Raw genomic sequence first — 19,628 nt, forward strand, 5'->3', positions numbered from 1 at the left:
AACAATCGATTAAGATCTCTTAATCTTCACTAAACACTTGACGCTAACGCTTGTTGCGGTGTTAGCCGTTATCCGCTAGCATTAGCCTCCTGTGGTCCCTTAAAACAAAACTAATCAGTCCAATCAGATTTAAACTTATGATTTGCTTCTGTTCTTCTTTGTACAGCGACAGCGACGTTCATGCTCGTCGTCTTTTTTGTTTTCTTTTTCTTATTGATGTTCATTTGTGGACACAAACTAGTTACGGCTAGTACAACAGCTGCAGTACGTCCATTTTTATGACGTCTGTGCGCGTTTACGTCACATGGGCTAAAGGTCAAGTGTACAATGTGGGATTAAGGCATCAATGCATTTAAAAAAAAGCTGTTGAAATTGTAACTCTAATTTTATTTTATTTACACACTGTAAGAAATGATTTATGACTTTATTTCACATTTTAAGAGTTTTAAGAGTTTTTGTCCTCTGGGGAAATTCAAGAAATTCTGAAAAATAAAATAACTCACTTGAACACGCACAGTCACCAGTCACCCAATGACTACTTATTTAATTTGCTATTAGTTTTACAAACGAATAGGCTTTGTGTTAAATCTGAGTGTAGCATCAGTTTATCACACAGAAGAGTGAAGAGCAAAATGTCTGCGTGACTGGGCCATATGGGCAAACAGCAGAACCACAGCGTCTGATGCTGCATAGTCTCTAGTGAAGGTCTCACACACTTGTTGCTATGGACTTTAGTTTCTCACACACAATAAGCTGGAGACATTCTGCATGCACCTGCAGCTTTAATAAATGGATATTAAATCAATCAATAATTCCACCAGTTGATCCTAATGAGCAATGACAAAATCAAATGTACACATTGTAATAAGTCAACAATTAATTTTTATTTAATTGAGTTTATACGATTTTGGTTCTGTAGCAACCTACTGGATAATTCTAATGAAGTGCAATTGTACTCAAGCCAGTTACAGTTGAGAGCAATGACAGGCACACGTTTTGTGCAAATTTAACAGCATTGGAACGGCTTCTACGTATACACAGCAAAATACATGCCAAAGGAAAACAATACTAAATCAGTTTACATTGACAATAGTTAGGAAGACGTCCCTCGAAATTTAAAAAAAAAATTGAATCCAAGCTAACACTTGAGAGATACACATTTCATCCATAGCTGACATATGGGAGAGAACTGATAAACATTCAGTCTTTATGCACAGCAGGATGGTGTCCAATCCGTCCTCCAAAATAACACATTTAATCCAAACAACGTGCATTGCCACCTAAAAACTAATTATATCGACATTACAAAATTATAATCTGTGATAAAACAAGATAAACCTGCTTGCTCGCTTCAAGAAGCAGAAACTCCAAATGCTTCCACATGTCCGGCAGTACACTGGCAATGCACATCTAAAGGTTGTCGGGTTAAGAATCACAAGCCACATGAGACGACACAACCAGCTGACACAGGGGGCGATGGAAGCCTGGGTGGAGTCTAAAACACCTTCTTAATGCTGCTTTATAGCAATTACTGGGACAAGACACACTTCAGCTCGGTCCAATGTCTGCACACTCAAAACTAAAGTAAAACTCATTGTTCGGCTCCAAGAAGAGCTTTAAAACGTGGTTATCTCCTAAACATGCACAAACACACAACTGAAATCTGAAAGTGTGTGAGTTGGGAGGTTTGTTATAAATTAGTTATTACAGGTTAAGGTCAGTGTTTGTGAGTCTTACTTGCTTTATCGTCCTTCACAGTGAAAATTTAAGCGCTGACAAACATCCCAGAAAACGCTTGCACTGGCTTGTGTTGGTTCCAAAATGTCAAGTGTGTTGACTGTTGTGTTGACATCTCTTCTGAACACGGCTGCTAAAATGTAAGATTCTATATATATTAAATGAAAAACAATAAAGGGTTTGATTTCAGGCAACGTAAACTAATCAGAACTCATCATTAGAAAGGAGCCTGATACTTTTTTTTTTAACTTTTTCTTTTCATGATTGCATGTTTAAATAATGAATTGTTAACTAACCATCTAAACCAAGTCTCATCACAGGGTCTGGCAATGAAACTCAAAGGAAAGCAGATGCACCACTACATTCTACAGCTTTCCTCTTTATTATACAATCAAGGGCCACATTGAAATCTTTTACCAACCTAGATTTAACAGCATCAACAAAAACTACTTCAGTTGCATTCCAAATGGCAACTATCAAAAAGTAAACTTACTGTAACATACATATTAAATAGTGTATAGTCCATGCAAATAGCGCACGGCCGGTTTTGCATTGTTATGGTATGTCGTTATTAGTGTATGGGAGACATCAGCCACCACTGCATTTCCGATTCAGGTTCAGGGAGAAGATCTCCTCAATACCCATCAGAAACGTCTCAGCCAGACTTAAAGAGCAAGATTGCCACTTGGCCCAAGTAGAAGTAGATGAAGTGCTTTGTCTCGTGGGTGACGTAGCTGCCAAAGTTCCTCCCGACGATGCAGTGCCAGGTAGGGTTATACTTCTTGTCAAACTCCTGGAAAAAAAAGTCAAAGAGATGCCGATCAACATCCAAAACCAGTGGTTCAAATGCAGTTTCATGGCTGTGGTAGATAAGGTAAGAGGTGTTTTTCAACTGCAGGAACTTGGGGCCAACATAAGGATGTGTAACTTTATAGTAACAGCTACAGATTGGTGTTGCCGTGTCAAATCCACCAGGCCCTGTGGCTGACAAATTAATCCATATATCCCTAATACAAAGCCTAGCATTCTTGTCAGGATCTGGAAGAGCTCTTATGGGGGAAGTTCTTGAAGTGAGACCAAACATAAAGGTGCAATATAGGTATAATTAGATATAATATATCATTAAAGATGTATCACCTAATCAATGGGCTAACTGTCCTCAGGGGGAAAGCAGAGGTTTTACATTCAGCTGTTGAAAACATACCAATAGCAGCTGATTTATAGGCTGATTACCAGTACTGCAAACTTAGATTTAAGCACTTTCTGAGCAATATTTAATTAAGATAAAACTGTATTGATCAAAGGAGATCCATCCGCTCATCTATTAATAATCAGAGGTTTCAACAGAATATATTGCAGGCAAGTGTGGATGAGTATTTAAAGCCTCTAATGGAAATATGCTGCAAAAAATACCATGTGAGGAAAGCAAGTCACACCAGAGGGTTCACTAAATATAGTCCTTTATGAAACAGCTACAGTAATAATTTACAACTGTTTAAGTTTTGGTAAATATAATAGTGAAGCTGAATTCACCCACAAAATGTGAGTATTCTGCTAATGGATGCTGGTTAGTCAGTTCCGAGCATGAGTGGAGATCTTGGAGATCTGACTGCTGTCAGAGAATTTCTATGACTCTGCTGCTGCTGGTCCTTCAGTGTGTGAAATCATAGTGGCGACGACCGGAAAGTAGCTTGCTGTGCATGTCATCACTTCATCATCAGAAGGGCACTTAATACAATAAAATTCTGTATCAAATGTGTAACTTTTTTGTTTTGTTTCAGCCCTTTCTATATCACACTTAGACGTTTTAAACCCCTGAGCTCCATAGGCCCTGGTTCCTTTTGGTCACCCGTCAATTCATTTCCTTCTTATAAAAAGCCTTTTATTGTGTGTTCGATGCTGTTTATCTTTTTCATTTGGTGCATTAAATTGGATTTTTTGACAGGCTTACAAATGAGCTGCACAGTTTAAGTTTGGGAAATCAGAGTGCATAAAAATGTGCCTTTCTCTTTGGTGGCAGTTGTACACAAGTTGCCTTGAGGGAAAAGAAATAAAAGAAACCTTGGATCTGGTTATCGCCACTAAAAATAGATCTGAGTAAATTTGCAGATCATGTGTGTTTGAAGGCTTCATGAGGATCCATCCTCTTGTGCCTGCAGCTCTGGTCTGTCTCACCTTCTTGATGTAGGCTGCGATGTCTTTCTCTATGTTGTACTTCTCCATGGCCTGGGTGGCACAGTCCACGGCGTCCTGCTGCATGTCTTCGGACATGTCTGCGTTCTTGATCACAGCTTTCCTGTCAGTCATGGTTGAGGATGATGATGATGCCTGAAAGAGAGAAGGGCGCACGTTCAGTCAGACGCAGCGCACTGAAAACGAACATCGCACGTGGTGGTGGTGGTGCTGGTGATGAAGATGGTTTAGGCCAGCCGGACCATCGCACAGAGAACAGACCGTTTAAACACACTGTTATCAATCATTTACACTGATCTGCACTCAGAACTTGTGCTTCTGTATTTCTGGCTGCATTCTTGACTAAACGATGACTTGAGCGTTGCATAGATTGGCTGCGAAACTTGATACAGGTGGAGTTAAATTACTTGGCAAAATCACTTTAGGATAAAAGCAGCTCCTGCACCAGGAGAGCCAAAGTACCCTAATGGATCTGTGTGCTGTAATGTTAGTCAGGTCAATACAAGTCTTCACAGCTAACCAGTCGAAATACATTAAGACGTACAGTAAAAACATCACCATCACAAACTCGAGGCAGGAAAAATAAGTCAATCTTTTCCAGATTTAAAACAATAAATCTGCATCTCACCTTTTTCTCGAGCCGCCTGAAAATCTCCCAAATAATATCTTTCACCCAGCCACAGAGGGTTAGGTTTAGATGCTGCTGCGGCTAATTGCTTTTTAAAGATTTACACAATAAGCATGTAGGTAGGTTGTCGCTCTGCTGTGCTCCCGAAAAAAAACGCTCCCCGCCCCTCTGCTGCATGCTGCACTCTGCCATTGGCTGCGCCGCAGCCTCCCGGTGTGTTGCAAGCGTTTTTCTCCAGCTCCAGTCTGCCGGCATCTTATTTCATCCCACAATGCATCATTCGCAGTACACACCAACCGACTGTGGGCTAAGAGGAAACGAGACCTTGGCCGTAGGTAGGCAGGAAGGCCGAGCTGGGCCGAGCGTAAAAAGGTTTTTTCATCAGTCACCGTCACAGCTGAGACAGTGAAGCTTTGAACACTGAGCCATGAAATGGGATCTGCTGCGACTACACTGCTGGCTTCATTCATTTTTGCTTTTGAATGTATTTATGATCATTAAATTGAGTTTATGTTACAAATAAAAACAAACTAAAATGACTTTTGTTTGAAAGTGTTTTATTGAAAATGCTAAGGAGAAAAAAAGATTAAGCAAAACAAAACATTACAAACTACACCCAAAAAGAAACCCGTTCCCAACCTCCCCAATTTTTAATTCCTTCATACCAGGCATCTACGACTCCATCCTTTGATCCAACTTCCTGGTCCTCAGTTTGGTTTTCTTGTAAAATAAAGCCATAATGACTGAGAAAAACTTGACGAGCCTAATTGAGGGAAAAAGTTGCTCTGGGACTCCTGTGTTAATTAGTTCTGACATCAACTCATTTGAATCCTGGAAAACTGATCCCGTTCCGAGCATCCATCCTTGCCTATCCCTTCCCTAATCGATCCACTCATCCAGCTCCAAGGATTGGGATCCACTGAGCCACTCCTCCAATCAAAACCTTGAAATACCAGGAAGAAAATCAGAGGCAGACCGTTAGAATAATATGTCAAAATTTTGGGCCTAATTTTTTTCCATGTCAGATCAAGTAAAAGAAAAAAAGCCACTGAGCACAAAGACTATCCCTGAAGTTAAAGCATTTTAAACCAATGAGGACATTTCAGTTAAAAAAAAGGGTCGCGGGGACGCTTGGAGGGGGGGGGGGGACAAAAAAAAAAGTTTTTACATTTGACAGCCAAGATGTTACACTTACATCACAACACTTGATCTAGGACTGCTTATTCTGTCACAGGCCAGAGTAGCATGTTAAAAACTGTATATATATCATAATATAACAGAGTACAGCACATATGGCTTTGTTAAATGACATGCATGATATGGCAACCGATCAAAACGTTCAATTTTATGGAATATGAAGCGTACCATTGCCTTGACCTCATTGCTCCTAGATGTCCTATCCTGACCATACAAATGAAATGTTCTCCACAATGGTTTTATTCCAAATCACTTTAATCCTTCTCTTCAGATGTCTAAAGGAAGACACAAGGGTAAAATACAGTTAAGTATTGGGCTACCCATCCCCAAAAACCCACCCCACACATCCAATGAGAGAGGCTATTAAAAAAATAAAGAAAAAAAACAAACAAACAATCTTCAACACTTGCAAAAACATTGAGTGCCACTCATAACGACTCAACATTTTTGAAGTTCAACACGGCACAATTTCTACTGTTGCAAAAATTGAGGACAGAAAGAAGGGCAGAGAACGGAAGGACAAAGAAGTTGGTGGGGGAAGAGGCTAGAGGCTGAAAGAGGGGACATGGGTTAGGGGATACATCTACATACCAAGATCATCCACAAGGACATCGGGACAAGAAACGCAAAAATTAAAAATCAATAGCTGACATCTGGAGAAACTCATAAGAGGTAAAAACAGGAGGGTACATCAAAAGGGCAAAACATCGGCGGTAGAAAGGCTTAGGAACGGGAGCGAGAGCGGCTGTGACGAGGCGAGTAGCGGGGCGATCCTCTGCCACGGCCACGGGAATTGCTGCGACTGCGGCTGGCGCTGCGACTCCTGCTTCTGCTCCGGCTGCCACGGCTGCGAGAGCGTGATCTTCCGTAACTTGGGCTGCGGGGACCATCTAATTTCACACGAATGTAAGCAGTCTCTCCCTGGCAGACACAAAAGAACTTGACATTGAAAAGGCAACATTCCCGCCTGTGGTAGAATTGCCATAGATGGACTTTAAAAGGGCCGGGTGTTATCTGAAAACATGTTTTCTGAAATACTCACCTCCGACACAGCAAAGCAACATTATCCATGATAATCCATGATGCAATAATCAAATCAGTACACATACCTCATGCGAGCGGAATTTGGTGTTGTCCAGCTTTCGAACGGCATAGGTCATGTCCTCTTTGCGCACAAACTCTACAACTCCAGTGCCGTCTCTGTAAACATCAGCGTAGCACACGTCGCCAGCCTCGCGCATGTGGTCCTTCAGGTCCTGCCAGCTGCCACTCTGAGGGAGCCCTGAAAAACAGCAGGGTGTTTTTTTTTAGCATGTGTTTATGTGTAGACACATCAACTTGTGTAACAATAAGCCTCACAAGCAACGACTTAAGTTAAAAATGCACAAGAAGTTTTGCAGTTTTGCAGAAGTTTTGTAGGACACTACAGGCTATGCTGCTGAGGTGCAGGAGTACTTTCAGTGCCAGACTGATCCCTCCTAAATGCACCACTGAGCGCCACAGGAGGTCATTCCTTCCTGTGGCCCTCAAACTGTATAACTCCTTCCTCTGGATCAGACAATCTGACCTAACACACTATCTTGTTAATTATAGCCACATTGGATTTAATGTAGACACTGATTTTACTGCACACCGTATAGGTTGTATTATATGACTACCAGTTTTTGACTTGCCAGGATATAACTTAAATGTTTATTATCATTTAGAATTATTAGGTTTTTATTTTTATTCTATTCTAACCATTTTACCTTATTTATATTTGTAACCTGTTTTTGAGTATACATGGAGCACCTGGAATGCAAGCAATTTCCCACTGGGATCAATAAAGTATTTCTGATTCTGATTATCCCTGACTAACAATGGAACAGCAAACAATAAAGGGCACAATAACTCCCTGTAGACAGTGGGTCTGTGTTATCCCATTTGTCAAATATCTATATAATCTCTATATGTATAATCATTTGTTGTAATGTTCCTTTAGACAACATTAAAATGACTAGAAGGGCTCTGGAAAACACTGCAGAACTTTGCATTGGCACTTCTGGCCTGTGCAGTTGCATGAGTTTGAGAAGTGAGAAAACCAGTAAAGGCAATGAGTGTTGAATAAATTGCCATTAATTATAAATACTATCACTTGAAACTCTCTTTTAGCTTTGGTTATTTCTGTGTGGGCATCAAAACTTCTTTATCCAGGGGATTCACTGAACAAATCCAAACACACACAGATGCTCAGTTATTTTTGGCTTAACATGTAACAAGCTCTTAAAGTTAAGACACGTTTGTGGGATGTTAAGTTAATTAAGTAAGTAAATATTACACGCTGGATGTTGTGTAAGCAAAATAGGCAAGTGGAAAAAAGCGCGCCATAAATATAAGTAACTGACTAGCTTACCAGACACAACGACCCTGTACTCGGAGCGTCTGGATGGTGGTCCGTATCTGCTTCTCGGTGCACCCCCGATCCCCCCATAACCGCCTCTGGAGCCCCTGCCGCTCCGAGGAAACTCCACGCGCAGCCTGTAGCCGTCGTAGTCATAACCATCACGTCCATAGACGGCATCATCAGCGTCCCTGTTAATAATAAAACACAGTTTACACATGAGCATGTAGAGGACACGGGGTTACATACACATGCAGACAGAAACATGCAGCCAGGGACAACGTCAGCCATGTTAGCAGCTAGCGTTATCCCTTACCGCCTGATAATCCGCCATGCAGCCGTGCTCCCCCTGTGTACAATGTTGATAAATTATCATACAGCTTTATGAGCTGCTGCCAAAATGAAATCATATACAAGCGTAATGGGTTAAGTGCGCTGGTTTCACACGTCCACAAAACCGAAACGAAGCACACGGTGTCTGTATGTACAACATTAACAACGCCATGAAATTTACAGCATATAATCATTCTGTTTGGATGCAATAATGCACAATAATTACTTTTTATTTGGCAAATATGTTTGTTTCAAGTCAAACAGGACAACACAAAACAAGTTTCGTTACGAGTACAACGTGCAATAGTTAGTCCAAAAAGTAGTCGTAGACCTGAGCAATGCGTTAGCACACGAGACGGTTAGCAACACAATGGGGGTTGCTTCAGGCCTACCAGGCTAACTGTTAGCATCTTACCTAGGGTCTTCGAATTCAATAAAAGCGAAAGGAGGCCCCCCTCTCCGGTTCTTCAGGTCGATATCTCGAATGGTACCGTATTTGTAGAACACATCTTCAACATCTTTCGTGCGAATATCTGGAGGGAGGTTTCCAACATAAATTCGGCAGTCGTTGTTCCCAGCGGGGCCTCGCACTACACCAGACATGGCTGCTAACTGTAACGTTGCTCGTTGTTTGAAATCGGTCTGAGATAGTCACACAGAGAGTGCACTCCGAGCACCTTGAAAACTTCAAGAGAAGAAAATGAGAGGTCGAGTAAACGCGCGCCGTTTTACGCTCCAACGTGCAGGATAAGTCACCGGTTAGACAATACTCTCGACGCTGCCCCTGCTTTCTTCAGGAACCGCGCTCCTCTGCGGGGCATTCATGAATACCGGAAACACTGCGGCCAGTCCTGACACATCCGCCGCGCGAAGTAGTCCTCCAAAAAAAGAGCAGGTGTGTGACAATAATCAATTATTTTCTTAGTTAGAAGTGTGTAGGAGCCATATGTTGTGTTAGTGTTTTGTCATTTTGTTAGGCTGGTCGTCACGGTGATGGGGAGTAGTTGCGTCACATTATTCACATACTAACATTTGTGCCGAGACTTTTTTACAGGACACATAATACAGCAACGTTTTTTGCTATTGTAACATACGTATTGTTTATATTGGTGGAAAGTGTGGAGGAAAATACATCCTCAAAAATCAATAAAATGAAAAAAAAATTAAATGTTGCATTTAAACTTACCCAGAGAGAAATGTTTTGGACAATAAGACTGTGTGCTATTCAAAGAGAGATTCAAGATTCAAAGCGTTTATTGTCATATGCACAGTATAGAAACTGGTTTTCCCTGAAAATATAGAATCATTTGCAAAAGAACAATTTCAAGAGCAAAAAGATGCAAATAAGTAGACAAAATATAAACTATGGAAGTAAATGAAGCTATACACATATGTGCATAAATGTGCATGTGCGTTACATCAGCTGTTGTGCAAATTGAGCAGAGAATGAATCATAGTGCAAAAACTGTCAGAAGGTAAACAATTGTACATATGAAGTTGTTGGATTGGATATTAAGGTGCATAAAGAAATAAATAAACACTTTTGCAGTTACTGTTACTGCATGTAAACCTGTCAGCATGTAAACAGGCGGTGTGTATGTGTGTTACATGTCAGTGTTTAAACAGTCAGTGTGTATGTGCAGGGTACAGTCCATTGTTACAGACTCCTGTCAGCGGTAAGGAGTCTGATGGCCAAGGGGAAGAAAGAGTTCCTGAGTCTGGTGGTCCTGCACTATGAGACTAAGTGGACTTCATATTGGTGTTGAGCATCATTCTAATTGTCTTAATAGAAATTTAAAGCTGGCCTGGGGCATTGGTGTATGGTAGGCCACTTTATACTGTTTGAAGAGTAAATCAGATACATGTGATTGGCCCCTGTCACTTTAGAACCAACCAGTGTTTTGTTTATTAACCACTGGACTGAAACTGCATTCCTCTGATGCTTAAATGTCATGTAGTGCAAGCTTGTCCGTAGTTATTTTATTGCATATGTATGATGATTATGATTCATAAAGAAAACTGTCTAAAGCAGATTTTTCACAACTTTATTTCTTGAAGGGTTGCAATTGAACTACAGACTATTATACAGATAATACTATTGATTACACATGTAGTTTTTTAGCTGTTCTGCTCATTATATTCGGGGACTGAAAGTGCAAATTAGCTTGAAGCTAATTGTCATGCAATATTTCTATTATCTGTGCATGTTTATTCCTTATTAAATAACAAAACCATACAGTTCAGATACAATGCAGACTTACACACACACACAGAAGCTTCACACAAACTTTGCCATACGTTCCACATCACCTATCACCTAACTATTTAGCTATTTATCTATGCATCGACATAAACTGATGTCATTGCTCTGCAGCAGCAGCACATGGCAGGCCAGTAATATGACACTAACTGGAGGATTTTTAAAGTTTTTGTCACATTCATAACACAAGTAAATCAAGCACCTTTTATTCACCACATGCTTTAGAAATACACAAGGCCATGTTCTGATTGTCCTCATTCGTCAAGGGAAGAAAACACGCTTGTTTTCACCACGTTGTGTGTAAATATTCTGAAATAACCTACAGGTATCTACATCTCTCTTATTTATGGTATGGAACAAAACAGTGCAAGGCTTCCTCTACTGTTCAGTATGCATGGCAGGAGCCGTAGACGCGCTGGCTGCCATTGCCGTAGTTATCACCGCCAGTGTACTTGCCCTGACAGGCCAGACTATTCACCTGTGGGCAGGACAGAGAGTGAGCAGGCGGAAAAAAAGACTGTAAACACAGAGTCAGTGAGTGAGTATTTCAAAGTACCTCTGCCCTCTTGATGAACTGCTCAGTGGCGGTTTTCTCGTTCTCTTTGTGTCCTCTCCAAGCTCTGAGAGCAGACGCCTGCAGAGCCCTGCCGAAGGAGAAGGTCAGGACCCAGGGTTTAGCCAGAGGGCAGTTGTTGATGGCATTGAGGTGGACAGATGCCTCCTCCTCGCTCTGACCACCTGAGAGAAAAGCTATTCCTGTGGGTGAGGAGAAAATAGAACATCACTCTCTTCTCTTGCTGCAGTTGAAAATCATTCAGGCAGAGCATTTTTGACTCACCTGGGACCGCTGGGGGGACTGTGCGGCGCATGGCAGTGAGGGTTGCCATAGCAACCTCCTCTGGGCTATACTTGGTCGGGCAGCTGTGTCCAGGAGTGACCATGTTGGGCTTGAGAAGGGTGCCTTCCAGGTACACGTGGTGGTTGGACATGGCCTTGTACACAGCAGCCAGGACCTGCAACACAGCAGTCTCAACATCTTCTGTGTGTGCCGATGTTGCATGTATGGAAACAGAAACCCACCTTCTCAGTGACGAACTGGCACCGTTTCAGGTCGTGATCGCCATCAGGCAAAATCTCCGGCTCTATGACAGGCACGATGCCATGCTGGCAGAGAAAGGAAACATCATCAGACAGAGCAGATGAATCACATCCCAACAATATATGTGTGTTTTTAGAAGTCCCAACCTGCTGGCAGATACTCGAGTAACGTGCAATAACATTTGCATTTTCTGTAATTGCAAGCTTAGAGGGGTTGACGTCACTGATTTTGAGCACACAGCGCCACTTTGCAAAGGCGGCGCCATCCTTTTTATACTGTGCACAGCGTTCAGACAGCCCGTCCAGACCTGTGGAGACAGACGTACAGCTGTAATGTGGATGAGACCAGTGAAATGGCTCCTATTATCTAACAGGCGTGAATTTGTCTGACCCTGTGTGGTTGTTTCTCCACAGGTTCCTGCCAGAGGAACAACACCTTTATCAACCTGAAGAAACAATACAGGTATAAGTTCTTATGTGCAGAGAGAACCAATAATTAGTTCAGGATTATAAAGCAGTGCACAAAACCTAGATCCTCACCTTGATGCCGATCAGGATGCCCCTTTCCCTGATCATTTTGACAAAGGGCACGCCATTATCCGAGTGCTGGTACAGCGTCTCGTGGAAGAAGATGACCCCTCCGATGCAGGTGTTGATGCGCTCGTCTGCGCTGAAGAGGATCTGACGAAACTGCCTGCGGTTCTCTTCTGTGTTCTCCACTCCCACCTGGGCCAGCCGCTTAGCCATGCTGCCTGCAGTTGACATGGGAGCTGTTATTATCTGTTCTTTGGATGGTGGTGACAGAAAGCATGTTTTTTTTCCCCCATATAGTGAATGCCATACAGACCCACAGACTCATCTGCAGCCAGGATGCCCTTCCCTGGAGACACTATGCGTAGAGCAGTCTCATGCAGCTCCCTCTTCTGAGCCTCAGAGAGCGTCGGGAACTGGTGCGTCATCCTGAGTGACTGATTCTCCCAACGGCCTTTGGATGAAGACATGACCTCATGATTATTCACTCATTAGGAGCTTAAAGATGCTTGTTAAGACAGCAAACAGCTCTACACACTTTTCTCTCCTCTCTCTGTCTTCATTAATGTTTGACTGTCACCTTGTAACGATGCAGGTCTAAAAACATGTCACCGTTTGACACTGTTATCTGAAACTTCTCGATATAAAAACATAATATTTCACAATGAAATGACCTTGTTGTTTCTCATTCTTATGATCAGGATAATTATGCAGAGGTACAAGTTTATTTGATTGCTTTATATTTAGTAATATATATTTTAGTCATTGTTAATTTTACAGGATCCATAATTGAGCAGAATAAATCTGAAGCTTTGTTTGCAGTTAGAGCTGACAATAATGTCATATAATAATCATGAGGGACTGTGTGATTCCATTTCTCTGTTTCTGCTGTTAGTTTATTAAATTTAGTCAATTATAGTTGCAGAGGTCACTTTAAAAGTCAACATTAAAGCCATCCCATTTACCAAATCCCACTTAACAGATACAAGAGAAAATCCACTCTTACCTTTGTCGGGCATTGATTCAAAATTAGATGTCAATGCTATTTTTCCCAGTAGCAACAGTGAATCAATTGATTTACTCTTTCTATAGTTTAAACCATGAACAAATCTTAAAATTTAAAATATGAAGTTAGAGATTGCTGCATATAAAAACAAAACAATCACTTATAATCCAGTTTAAAAGAATCTTCTGTTTAGAAACTGTGCATCAATTTAAAAAAAAGTTCTTACCTGAAAGAGAAATCAAATGTTTCTCCTCCACAGATGTGGTGGACTCTGATGGAGCGGCTTCATCGGCTCTAGTTTGTATCCCGCTCAAGTGTGTCACACCTAACAGGCCACCGCCTCTGGGCGGAGCCTCTACACCCACCTTTGCCCCATATTACGCAGAAAAAAGAAATCTTGATGATTCACTGTTCTATTAAAATATTGTCATTTCCACTCTGATGGAGCAATTTTTAAATGTACTCCTACTTTGCAATAATAGAATTTATCTACTTATTACATCATACAGTAACTATTTTTGTTAGTTGGCTAAAAACATTAAATTTTCTGAGAACCCTCGACCCCCTATAGCAACCTAATTTAAGCGTTAAACCACCACAGCCTGTGGCGTGCTATTTTTATTCTAATTAGTAAAAATGTGCCCGAAGGAAAGTTCCAAGTCTCCTGACGATTGGGCCCTCACCCTTTAAATATTCACAGGGGGATTTCAGTCTCAGAGCAATTCACGCACTCCTTGGCTCCTCCTGTGAGCTTTAAACTGTAAAGAATATGATCAGAAATAGAAATCATTTCCAGGTTCCACTCAATGTAAATGAACATGGTTATACGGCCCAAATTAGCCTGAAAAGAGGTCAGCTAAACTGTTTCCATCTTGAAGAGGTGAGAAGTTTTTTTTTTTGCTTTTTGCTTTGTGAAAGAATGAAAGAAATGAAAGAAAATGTATACATGTTCTCATTTTCCCTTTAAATTATGTTTTTCTGTGAGCTAACGAAGACTGTTTCCTCGCTTGTGTACCTGGATGTGGTAATCTGCACTGTAAGCTGTGTTCAGAGGGCTTTCTGTTGTGTGTTCAGTGATGTCATGTTACTATTTTCTTGAAATCTTGTGGGACGCCTCGCCAGCTTTGGAGGAGACTCCTTCCTTCACTATTGTGGGTCAGTGTGCCTCTGAAACTAGATGTGGGTCACTGGACTGCCTGCCATCATACAGCCACAACACAGACATGGTGGACCTGTCTAAGACAAGGGCCTGAGAGGGAATTCAATGTCAGGAGGCAGCAGAGGGAGGAGGACGAAGAGGAGGAGGAGGAGCTGGTGCACTCCCATTCAGGAGATACAGTTTTAAATAGATAAGAAGTACAGCAATTATTCATGGCTGCCTCCTCTGGGACGCTCGACTTTTCCTCTGTTACCTAATTAAAAACATTTAATGATGATACTTTATCCGGTCCTCAATTTTCTGTCCTATTATTTCTGTCCTCCATGGGTTTGTGAGTGAGCCTCTAAATGGGTCAACAGGAGGCTGAAAGTTGGCCATGATGGATGCACATACAAGCTGTAACAGAAACATAAGGATCCAACAGTAGAAGCAGATAAACCATTGAAATATGGCTTTAAATTCAGCTCAGTGTTGATTGATTAAACCTCTAAAAACATCTGAATCCTGCAGTTCAAACAACAAAACTATTTCATTTCCTCACTTTGAACAATTTAAACAACATAATGTTTAAATTGACATTTTTCTTCCTGAGCATTTATTGTCCACACTGGCTCCTAACTTCAGAAAAAACATTAAGATTCTTCCTCCAGAATGTCAATATGGACGACAAAAAGCTTGGACTAATGTGTTACAACTGAAGCAGTTTAAAGGTTGCATACTAACACCTGGTGAGCTGATTATGTAGCTGAATTGCTAGCTGGCTACAGACAGTTTTGTCCAGTTAGACACACTTCAACTTTTAGAACTACCAACTTTTGCATTCTGTTATAAGTAGCTTGGCTCCATCAGGCCAGAAGCTGTTTGAGAACATCAACAAACAAAAACGCAATGTTCTATAGATCTGTTTCAACATTTTATTTTAATCTTATTTAGTCCTTTACCTTGATTTTAAAAATAGAAAGTCAAGGGAAAAATGTTTTTTTTCCCACACAAAACAGAGTTACATGCGATATTAATGTAAGAAAATAATGTGGATCCAAGTTACCGCAAATAGAACATAAAACTACACTGACTTATCAAATGCTAGCTGTGGTAAACATGGAACAGAACACCATTGTAAAGTCCCAGAGGTAACAGCAGAGAAGCACCATGCACTGTCATGCCGTGCACGTCAGGCCCACATTGGTTAAAGTCGGAGAGAGTTCAGCGGGAGTCGTGGGAGAGCGAAGAATCTGATCACAGTCAAAGTTATCAAAGTGGTCCAATGAGGAGCCTCTGCTGGATTTGGCAGCCCAATCAGGATGAGCCCTGAGCTTGAGGATAAATTCAACCGGTGTCTTCTGGAGGATGTACGTGTCAAAGGAAGTGCCACGGAGGAAGGCCTGCATCTTGAAACACTCCAGATTGCGAAGGCGGTTTACTGGATTCTTGCATAAAAGCTGCATCAGCAAAAAGAAAAACAGAGTCAGGTGGTATTTGGTTTAACTGAAAGAAGAGGAGGAAACGTACTGACCTCAGTGAGCAGTGAGCCCAGAGCAGAGCTGAAGGTTTCAGGCAGGACGTTAGGAAAGTCTTTGACCTTTTTCAACATGAGACAGTGATCCGGCTCTGCAGGAACTGGAAACTGCAACAGGAGAGGCAAACATATGTCAGTGAACATGACAAATAATTCACATTCCACCACATGCAGAGTGTGAATTCTGGTACCTCTCCTGTCACCAGCGTGTACAACATTACACCGAACGACCACCAGTCAGCAGCATGGCTGTAAGGACCGCCGCTTAAAACTTCAGGAGCTGTTCAGACAGAAAGGTGACAGGACAACAGAGATGCACACATGTTTATGTAAAGCACATCACAGGTGCATCATACTCAGAACTGGGTCAACTGAATCCACAGGGAGCGAAACACAGGTGGGGCTCTGAGGTTATAAACAGCCTTCCGTGCACCGTAGAGATGATTATTCTCTCTGGAGGCAGATTTCTTTCATGAGGCCAAACTCTCACCCATGTACTGGATTGTCCCACAGATGGTAAACGCTCGTCCTCCCCGTTTCAGGCGGCGAGAAAGTCCGAAATCAGACAAACGAAGGTGACCTGGATCAAAGCACAGCAAGTGTGTTTTTTTGAGTCAGTGTTTCTGTGCATGATGCATATTTAATCAATTCTAATTCATTCTATTGATTCCAAAGATCAGTATTTCATTTCAAATGTTTCAAACACAGATGAGCTTTACCTCGATCACTTAAAAGAATGTTCTCCATCTGAAAAAAGGAAAAGAAAAGCAAACATTTTACATAATTATAAGCAAATTAAAGTCTCATGTTCATAAACTTTGTGGACTCCAATGCTGTTAATACATATAGATTGATGTATATCTCTTTTGGAGGTATCAGCACTTTCCTACTGAACTGTTATCACTGTGCAGACGGCAGCTGTGACTGCATGTAAGCTGCACATCAGTGGAGTCCTGCTCAGTTGAACTATAACAAGCGTCATAGGTAGACGCACTCTACACAGCTACTACACTTTAAATAGTTCCAACAGGAAACTGGTCATACACATAACACATTCTCACACCCGTCTTCTCACACACGGAGTCAAGTCTGACCCCTGACCTCTTATTTCAATGCAGAAATGTCTCATAATACCTTTATGTCTCTGTGTATGATTCCTAGGTTGTGTATGAATCCTAGAAACACAAAGAAAGTGAGAATATATGACGTATATGAAGTCAAGCATGGTACATGTGACAACAAGGGGTCAGCATGACCGACACGAACCCAGCGCACTGCCCAGCTCTGCAGCAAAGAGCCGAACCTCGTCCTCCACAAAGTGGCCCTTCAGCAACCAGTAAGTGTACAAGTCTCCAGAGCTGCAGTAGTCGCACACTGCAGAGGACAACACACACACACACACTGAAGTTAGTGAAATAATATTAAAACAAAAACACTCTTCATCCCATTGGTGCTGGGGAGAGGAAGACATCAGGACAAAGGTCAAAACATGCATAATAGTGTGTTCCTGTAATTTAAAAAAAATCTAAAATCGTGGCCAGTAGCTGCAACCACACTGAGCAGGTGACACAGGTTTTGCCCGGCACCTTCATTAGATGGCAGTGTATCAACATTTGATAGACTCAGAGGGGGAAAACTTAACTATAAACAGGCAGAAGGGGGAAGAGGGTGGAGCTACTCCACTGTTTATATTATTATGAACTCACTAATGAAGAGATGGCGCTGTGTCTGCCAGCAGTCCTGCAGATTGTGGATAAATGGGTGTTTGAGCTGCCGCTGCAATGCAACATTTGACACACACACACACACAGATAAATGGTGTGAGATGGATGGAAGGCCTCTTATATCAGAGCGTGAGGACAGACACTAGCGAGACATCTACAGTACAGCAGTAGAATTAAAGTCAGAGAGCCATTAAATAGCCTAGGTTTCCACATGTCCAGAGTACATTGTGTAATTACACTCACTGCCAGCAGGGGGAGCAAAAGATCAGTAGAGTAACTTTAATATTAGCTCTTGCATTCTATTGGTGTACTCAAGGAAATCAAAATATAGTAGATAAAATTGCTTATGTGAGCAGCATGGATGCACCTGTGAATGTTCTACAGTACCTGAATGATGATGTCCTCCTTCGACTGTTCCAGCACTCCACGCTTTAGGATTTCTGACTTCAGTAGAACCTATGAATCCACACAGATGATTATTACAGCTATAATGCAGTGGTGATGACTGGTCAACTCACCTTAAGAGCATAGGTCTTGTCTTTACAGATGTCCCTGACTTTCAGGATGGGTCCATACGAGCCTTTAGCAATGACCCCCAGTATCTGTGAGCACAGAAGAACAGTCTTCATAGTTTTAAAGATCACAGATTAAACAGTGTTATGATTTGCTCAACTGTACCTGGAAATGGTCTTGTCCAGGGAATCTACGCTGGGGGAACTCAGGCAAAAAGACAGATATGTAAGCTGGAGGAGTCCTCTCTGAGCCTGACGCCTCAGCGGCGTCCTCTGGAGGCAGCAAGACTCTGTCATCCACTCCCACTGGGCGAGAAAACACGGCCGAGTGTCCAAGTCTGTGAGCGATGGAGATGCCCACGTTTGAGAGGAAGCCATGACTGAAGCGACGCTGAGCAGCTGGACCCTTCCTCTGGAAAAGAAGAAAACAAAAGGACACTTCCAGATGCAACACTTGTGTTTCAATGCTCCTTACTGTTAAAGCTGTACAAACAAATAATGAGAACTACTGAATTGTAGCAGGAGAAGCACTGTGTTCAAGATACAGCTGTGAATCAGCTCCCTTTCAGACAGCTGCAACAATAGAAATCAACTTAAATGCTATCATACTACACAGATCTATAAATAAAAAACAATGTTACATACAGTAAACAGATATTTCCCTCTCTATGTATCTGATCTACCACATCCAGACTGATACAGAAACACATCCTGCCAATGCAGGCACTCAATGAGTGACGTGACAGACAAGCAACTGGAAATAAATGTAAAAAAATGTTATTAAATGATGTTTTTGCTTGTATTTGTAAAAAAGTCAGGTCAATATTTTGTCCACAATAAAGCTCAAATAAACACCTAACATGTGTTTTACATCACTTGAATAATTCTAGATGAATGATCTGTAGCTTCAGTCTCAGAAGCTGCATATTTTCTTTTGTTTATGAAGCTGCATGCTGCAGGTCAGGTGGAAGGTCAACATTAACTACTAATCAATAGCTCTATTGTTGACTTCAGTGGACGGTTTCCTGCACATGCACACAATAAAACACGTCTCACATAATGTAGCTAACAGTTTAGTGATGCAGCTTTTTAATGCATTTTGCAATATTATTTAAATTGAAAAGAGAATCAACACGTAAACAATCTGATCCACTCACCGTGTTGTTCCGGCTGATTTCGCTTCCCATCACATCGCCACAAACAAACCGCCGTGAACGTTTCACGTTAAATAAAGTAAATAAATAATAACCCAGCGCTTCTTCTTCTTCTTCGCCTCCTAGTTTTCCGCCTCTGTGTCGTTTCCACCCACGTGTGCGCGTGTTTTCGTGTCCGAGGAGCGATGAAGAAGACTCGG

General features: G+C 41.7%; 4 protein-coding genes across 4 annotated transcripts; all 4 read right to left on the bottom strand.

The window, feature by feature from the left end:
• Window positions 1-916: 916 nt before the first annotated feature.
• On the bottom strand, window positions 917-4,691 carry dynll2a (dynein, light chain, LC8-type 2a). Its single transcript, XM_028419449.1, has 3 exons — window positions 4,559-4,691; window positions 3,913-4,065; window positions 917-2,530 (listed from the first exon to the last, which is right to left on the bottom strand). The coding sequence occupies exons 2-3, from the start codon at window positions 4,042-4,044 to the stop codon at window positions 2,393-2,395; spliced, it is 270 nt and encodes an 89-aa protein (XP_028275250.1). The 5' UTR covers window positions 4,045-4,065; window positions 4,559-4,691; the 3' UTR covers window positions 917-2,392.
• A 1,301-nt stretch (window positions 4,692-5,992) lies between these two features.
• On the bottom strand, window positions 5,993-9,310 carry srsf1a (serine and arginine rich splicing factor 1a). The gene is made up of 4 exons (XM_028419447.1): window positions 8,884-9,310; window positions 8,148-8,326; window positions 6,865-7,037; window positions 5,993-6,676 (listed from the first exon to the last, which is right to left on the bottom strand). The coding sequence occupies exons 1-4, from the start codon at window positions 9,069-9,071 to the stop codon at window positions 6,479-6,481; spliced, it is 738 nt and encodes a 245-aa protein (XP_028275248.1). The 5' UTR covers window positions 9,072-9,310; the 3' UTR covers window positions 5,993-6,478.
• A 1,597-nt stretch (window positions 9,311-10,907) lies between these two features.
• On the bottom strand, window positions 10,908-13,621 carry aldoca (aldolase C, fructose-bisphosphate, a). The gene is made up of 9 exons (XM_028419139.1): window positions 13,590-13,621; window positions 12,674-12,811; window positions 12,367-12,578; window positions 12,218-12,272; window positions 11,974-12,134; window positions 11,809-11,892; window positions 11,567-11,741; window positions 11,285-11,484; window positions 10,908-11,206 (listed from the first exon to the last, which is right to left on the bottom strand). Exons 2-9 carry the CDS (start codon window positions 12,783-12,785, stop codon window positions 11,114-11,116), a joined length of 1,092 nt encoding a protein of 363 aa, XP_028274940.1. The 5' UTR covers window positions 12,786-12,811; window positions 13,590-13,621; the 3' UTR covers window positions 10,908-11,113.
• Window positions 13,622-15,679: 2,058 nt separating this feature from the next.
• On the bottom strand, window positions 15,680-19,461 carry LOC114445124 (ribosomal protein S6 kinase-related protein-like). Its single transcript, XM_028420086.1, has 12 exons — window positions 19,432-19,461; window positions 18,441-18,686; window positions 18,281-18,364; window positions 18,150-18,218; window positions 17,745-17,814; window positions 17,305-17,412; window positions 17,173-17,213; window positions 16,758-16,785; window positions 16,529-16,618; window positions 16,230-16,318; window positions 16,036-16,146; window positions 15,680-15,961 (listed from the first exon to the last, which is right to left on the bottom strand). The coding sequence occupies exons 1-12, from the start codon at window positions 19,459-19,461 to the stop codon at window positions 15,680-15,682; spliced, it is 1,248 nt and encodes a 415-aa protein (XP_028275887.1).
• Between the last annotated feature and the right edge of the window lie 167 nt (window positions 19,462-19,628).

This window comes from Parambassis ranga, chromosome 13 (assembly GCF_900634625.1).
Source record: "Parambassis ranga chromosome 13, fParRan2.1, whole genome shotgun sequence".
NCBI lineage: Eukaryota > Metazoa > Chordata > Actinopteri > Ambassidae > Parambassis > Parambassis ranga.

Coding starts and splice junctions, on each gene's coding strand:
- srsf1a (XM_028419447.1), bottom strand. CDS start 9,071: ATGTCTGGTGTAGTGCGAGGCCCCGCTGGGAACAACGACTGCCGAATT. Junction 7,038..8,147: donor GTACAGGGTCGTTGTGTCTG/GTAAGCTAGTCA, acceptor GCTGTTTTTCAG/GGCTCCCTCAGAGTGGCAGC. Junction 6,677..6,864: donor CCAAATTCCGCTCGCATGAG/GTATGTGTACTG, acceptor TGTGTCTGCCAG/GGAGAGACTGCTTACATTCG.
- aldoca (XM_028419139.1), bottom strand. CDS start 12,785: ATGACGCACCAGTTCCCGACGCTCTCTGAGGCTCAGAAGAGGGAGCTG. Junction 12,135..12,217: donor TGGAGAAACAACCACACAGG/GTCAGACAAATT, acceptor CTGTCTCCACAG/GTCTGGACGGGCTGTCTGAA. Junction 11,485..11,566: donor AGTCCCCCCAGCGGTCCCAG/GTGAGTCAAAAA, acceptor CCTCACCCACAG/GAATAGCTTTTCTCTCAGGT.
- dynll2a (XM_028419449.1), bottom strand. CDS start 4,044: ATGACTGACAGGAAAGCTGTGATCAAGAACGCAGACATGTCCGAAGAC. Junction 2,531..3,912: donor TCGCAGCCTACATCAAGAAG/GTGAGACAGACC, acceptor TTTTTTTTCCAG/GAGTTTGACAAGAAGTATAA.
- LOC114445124 (XM_028420086.1), bottom strand. CDS start 19,461: ATGGGAAGCGAAATCAGCCGGAACAACACG. Junction 17,214..17,304: donor AGAGCTGGGCAGTGCGCTGG/GTTCGTGTCGGT, acceptor TTGTGTTTCTAG/GATTCATACACAACCTAGGA. Junction 16,619..16,757: donor CATTCTTTTAAGTGATCGAG/GTAAAGCTCATC, acceptor GCTTTGATCCAG/GTCACCTTCGTTTGTCTGAT.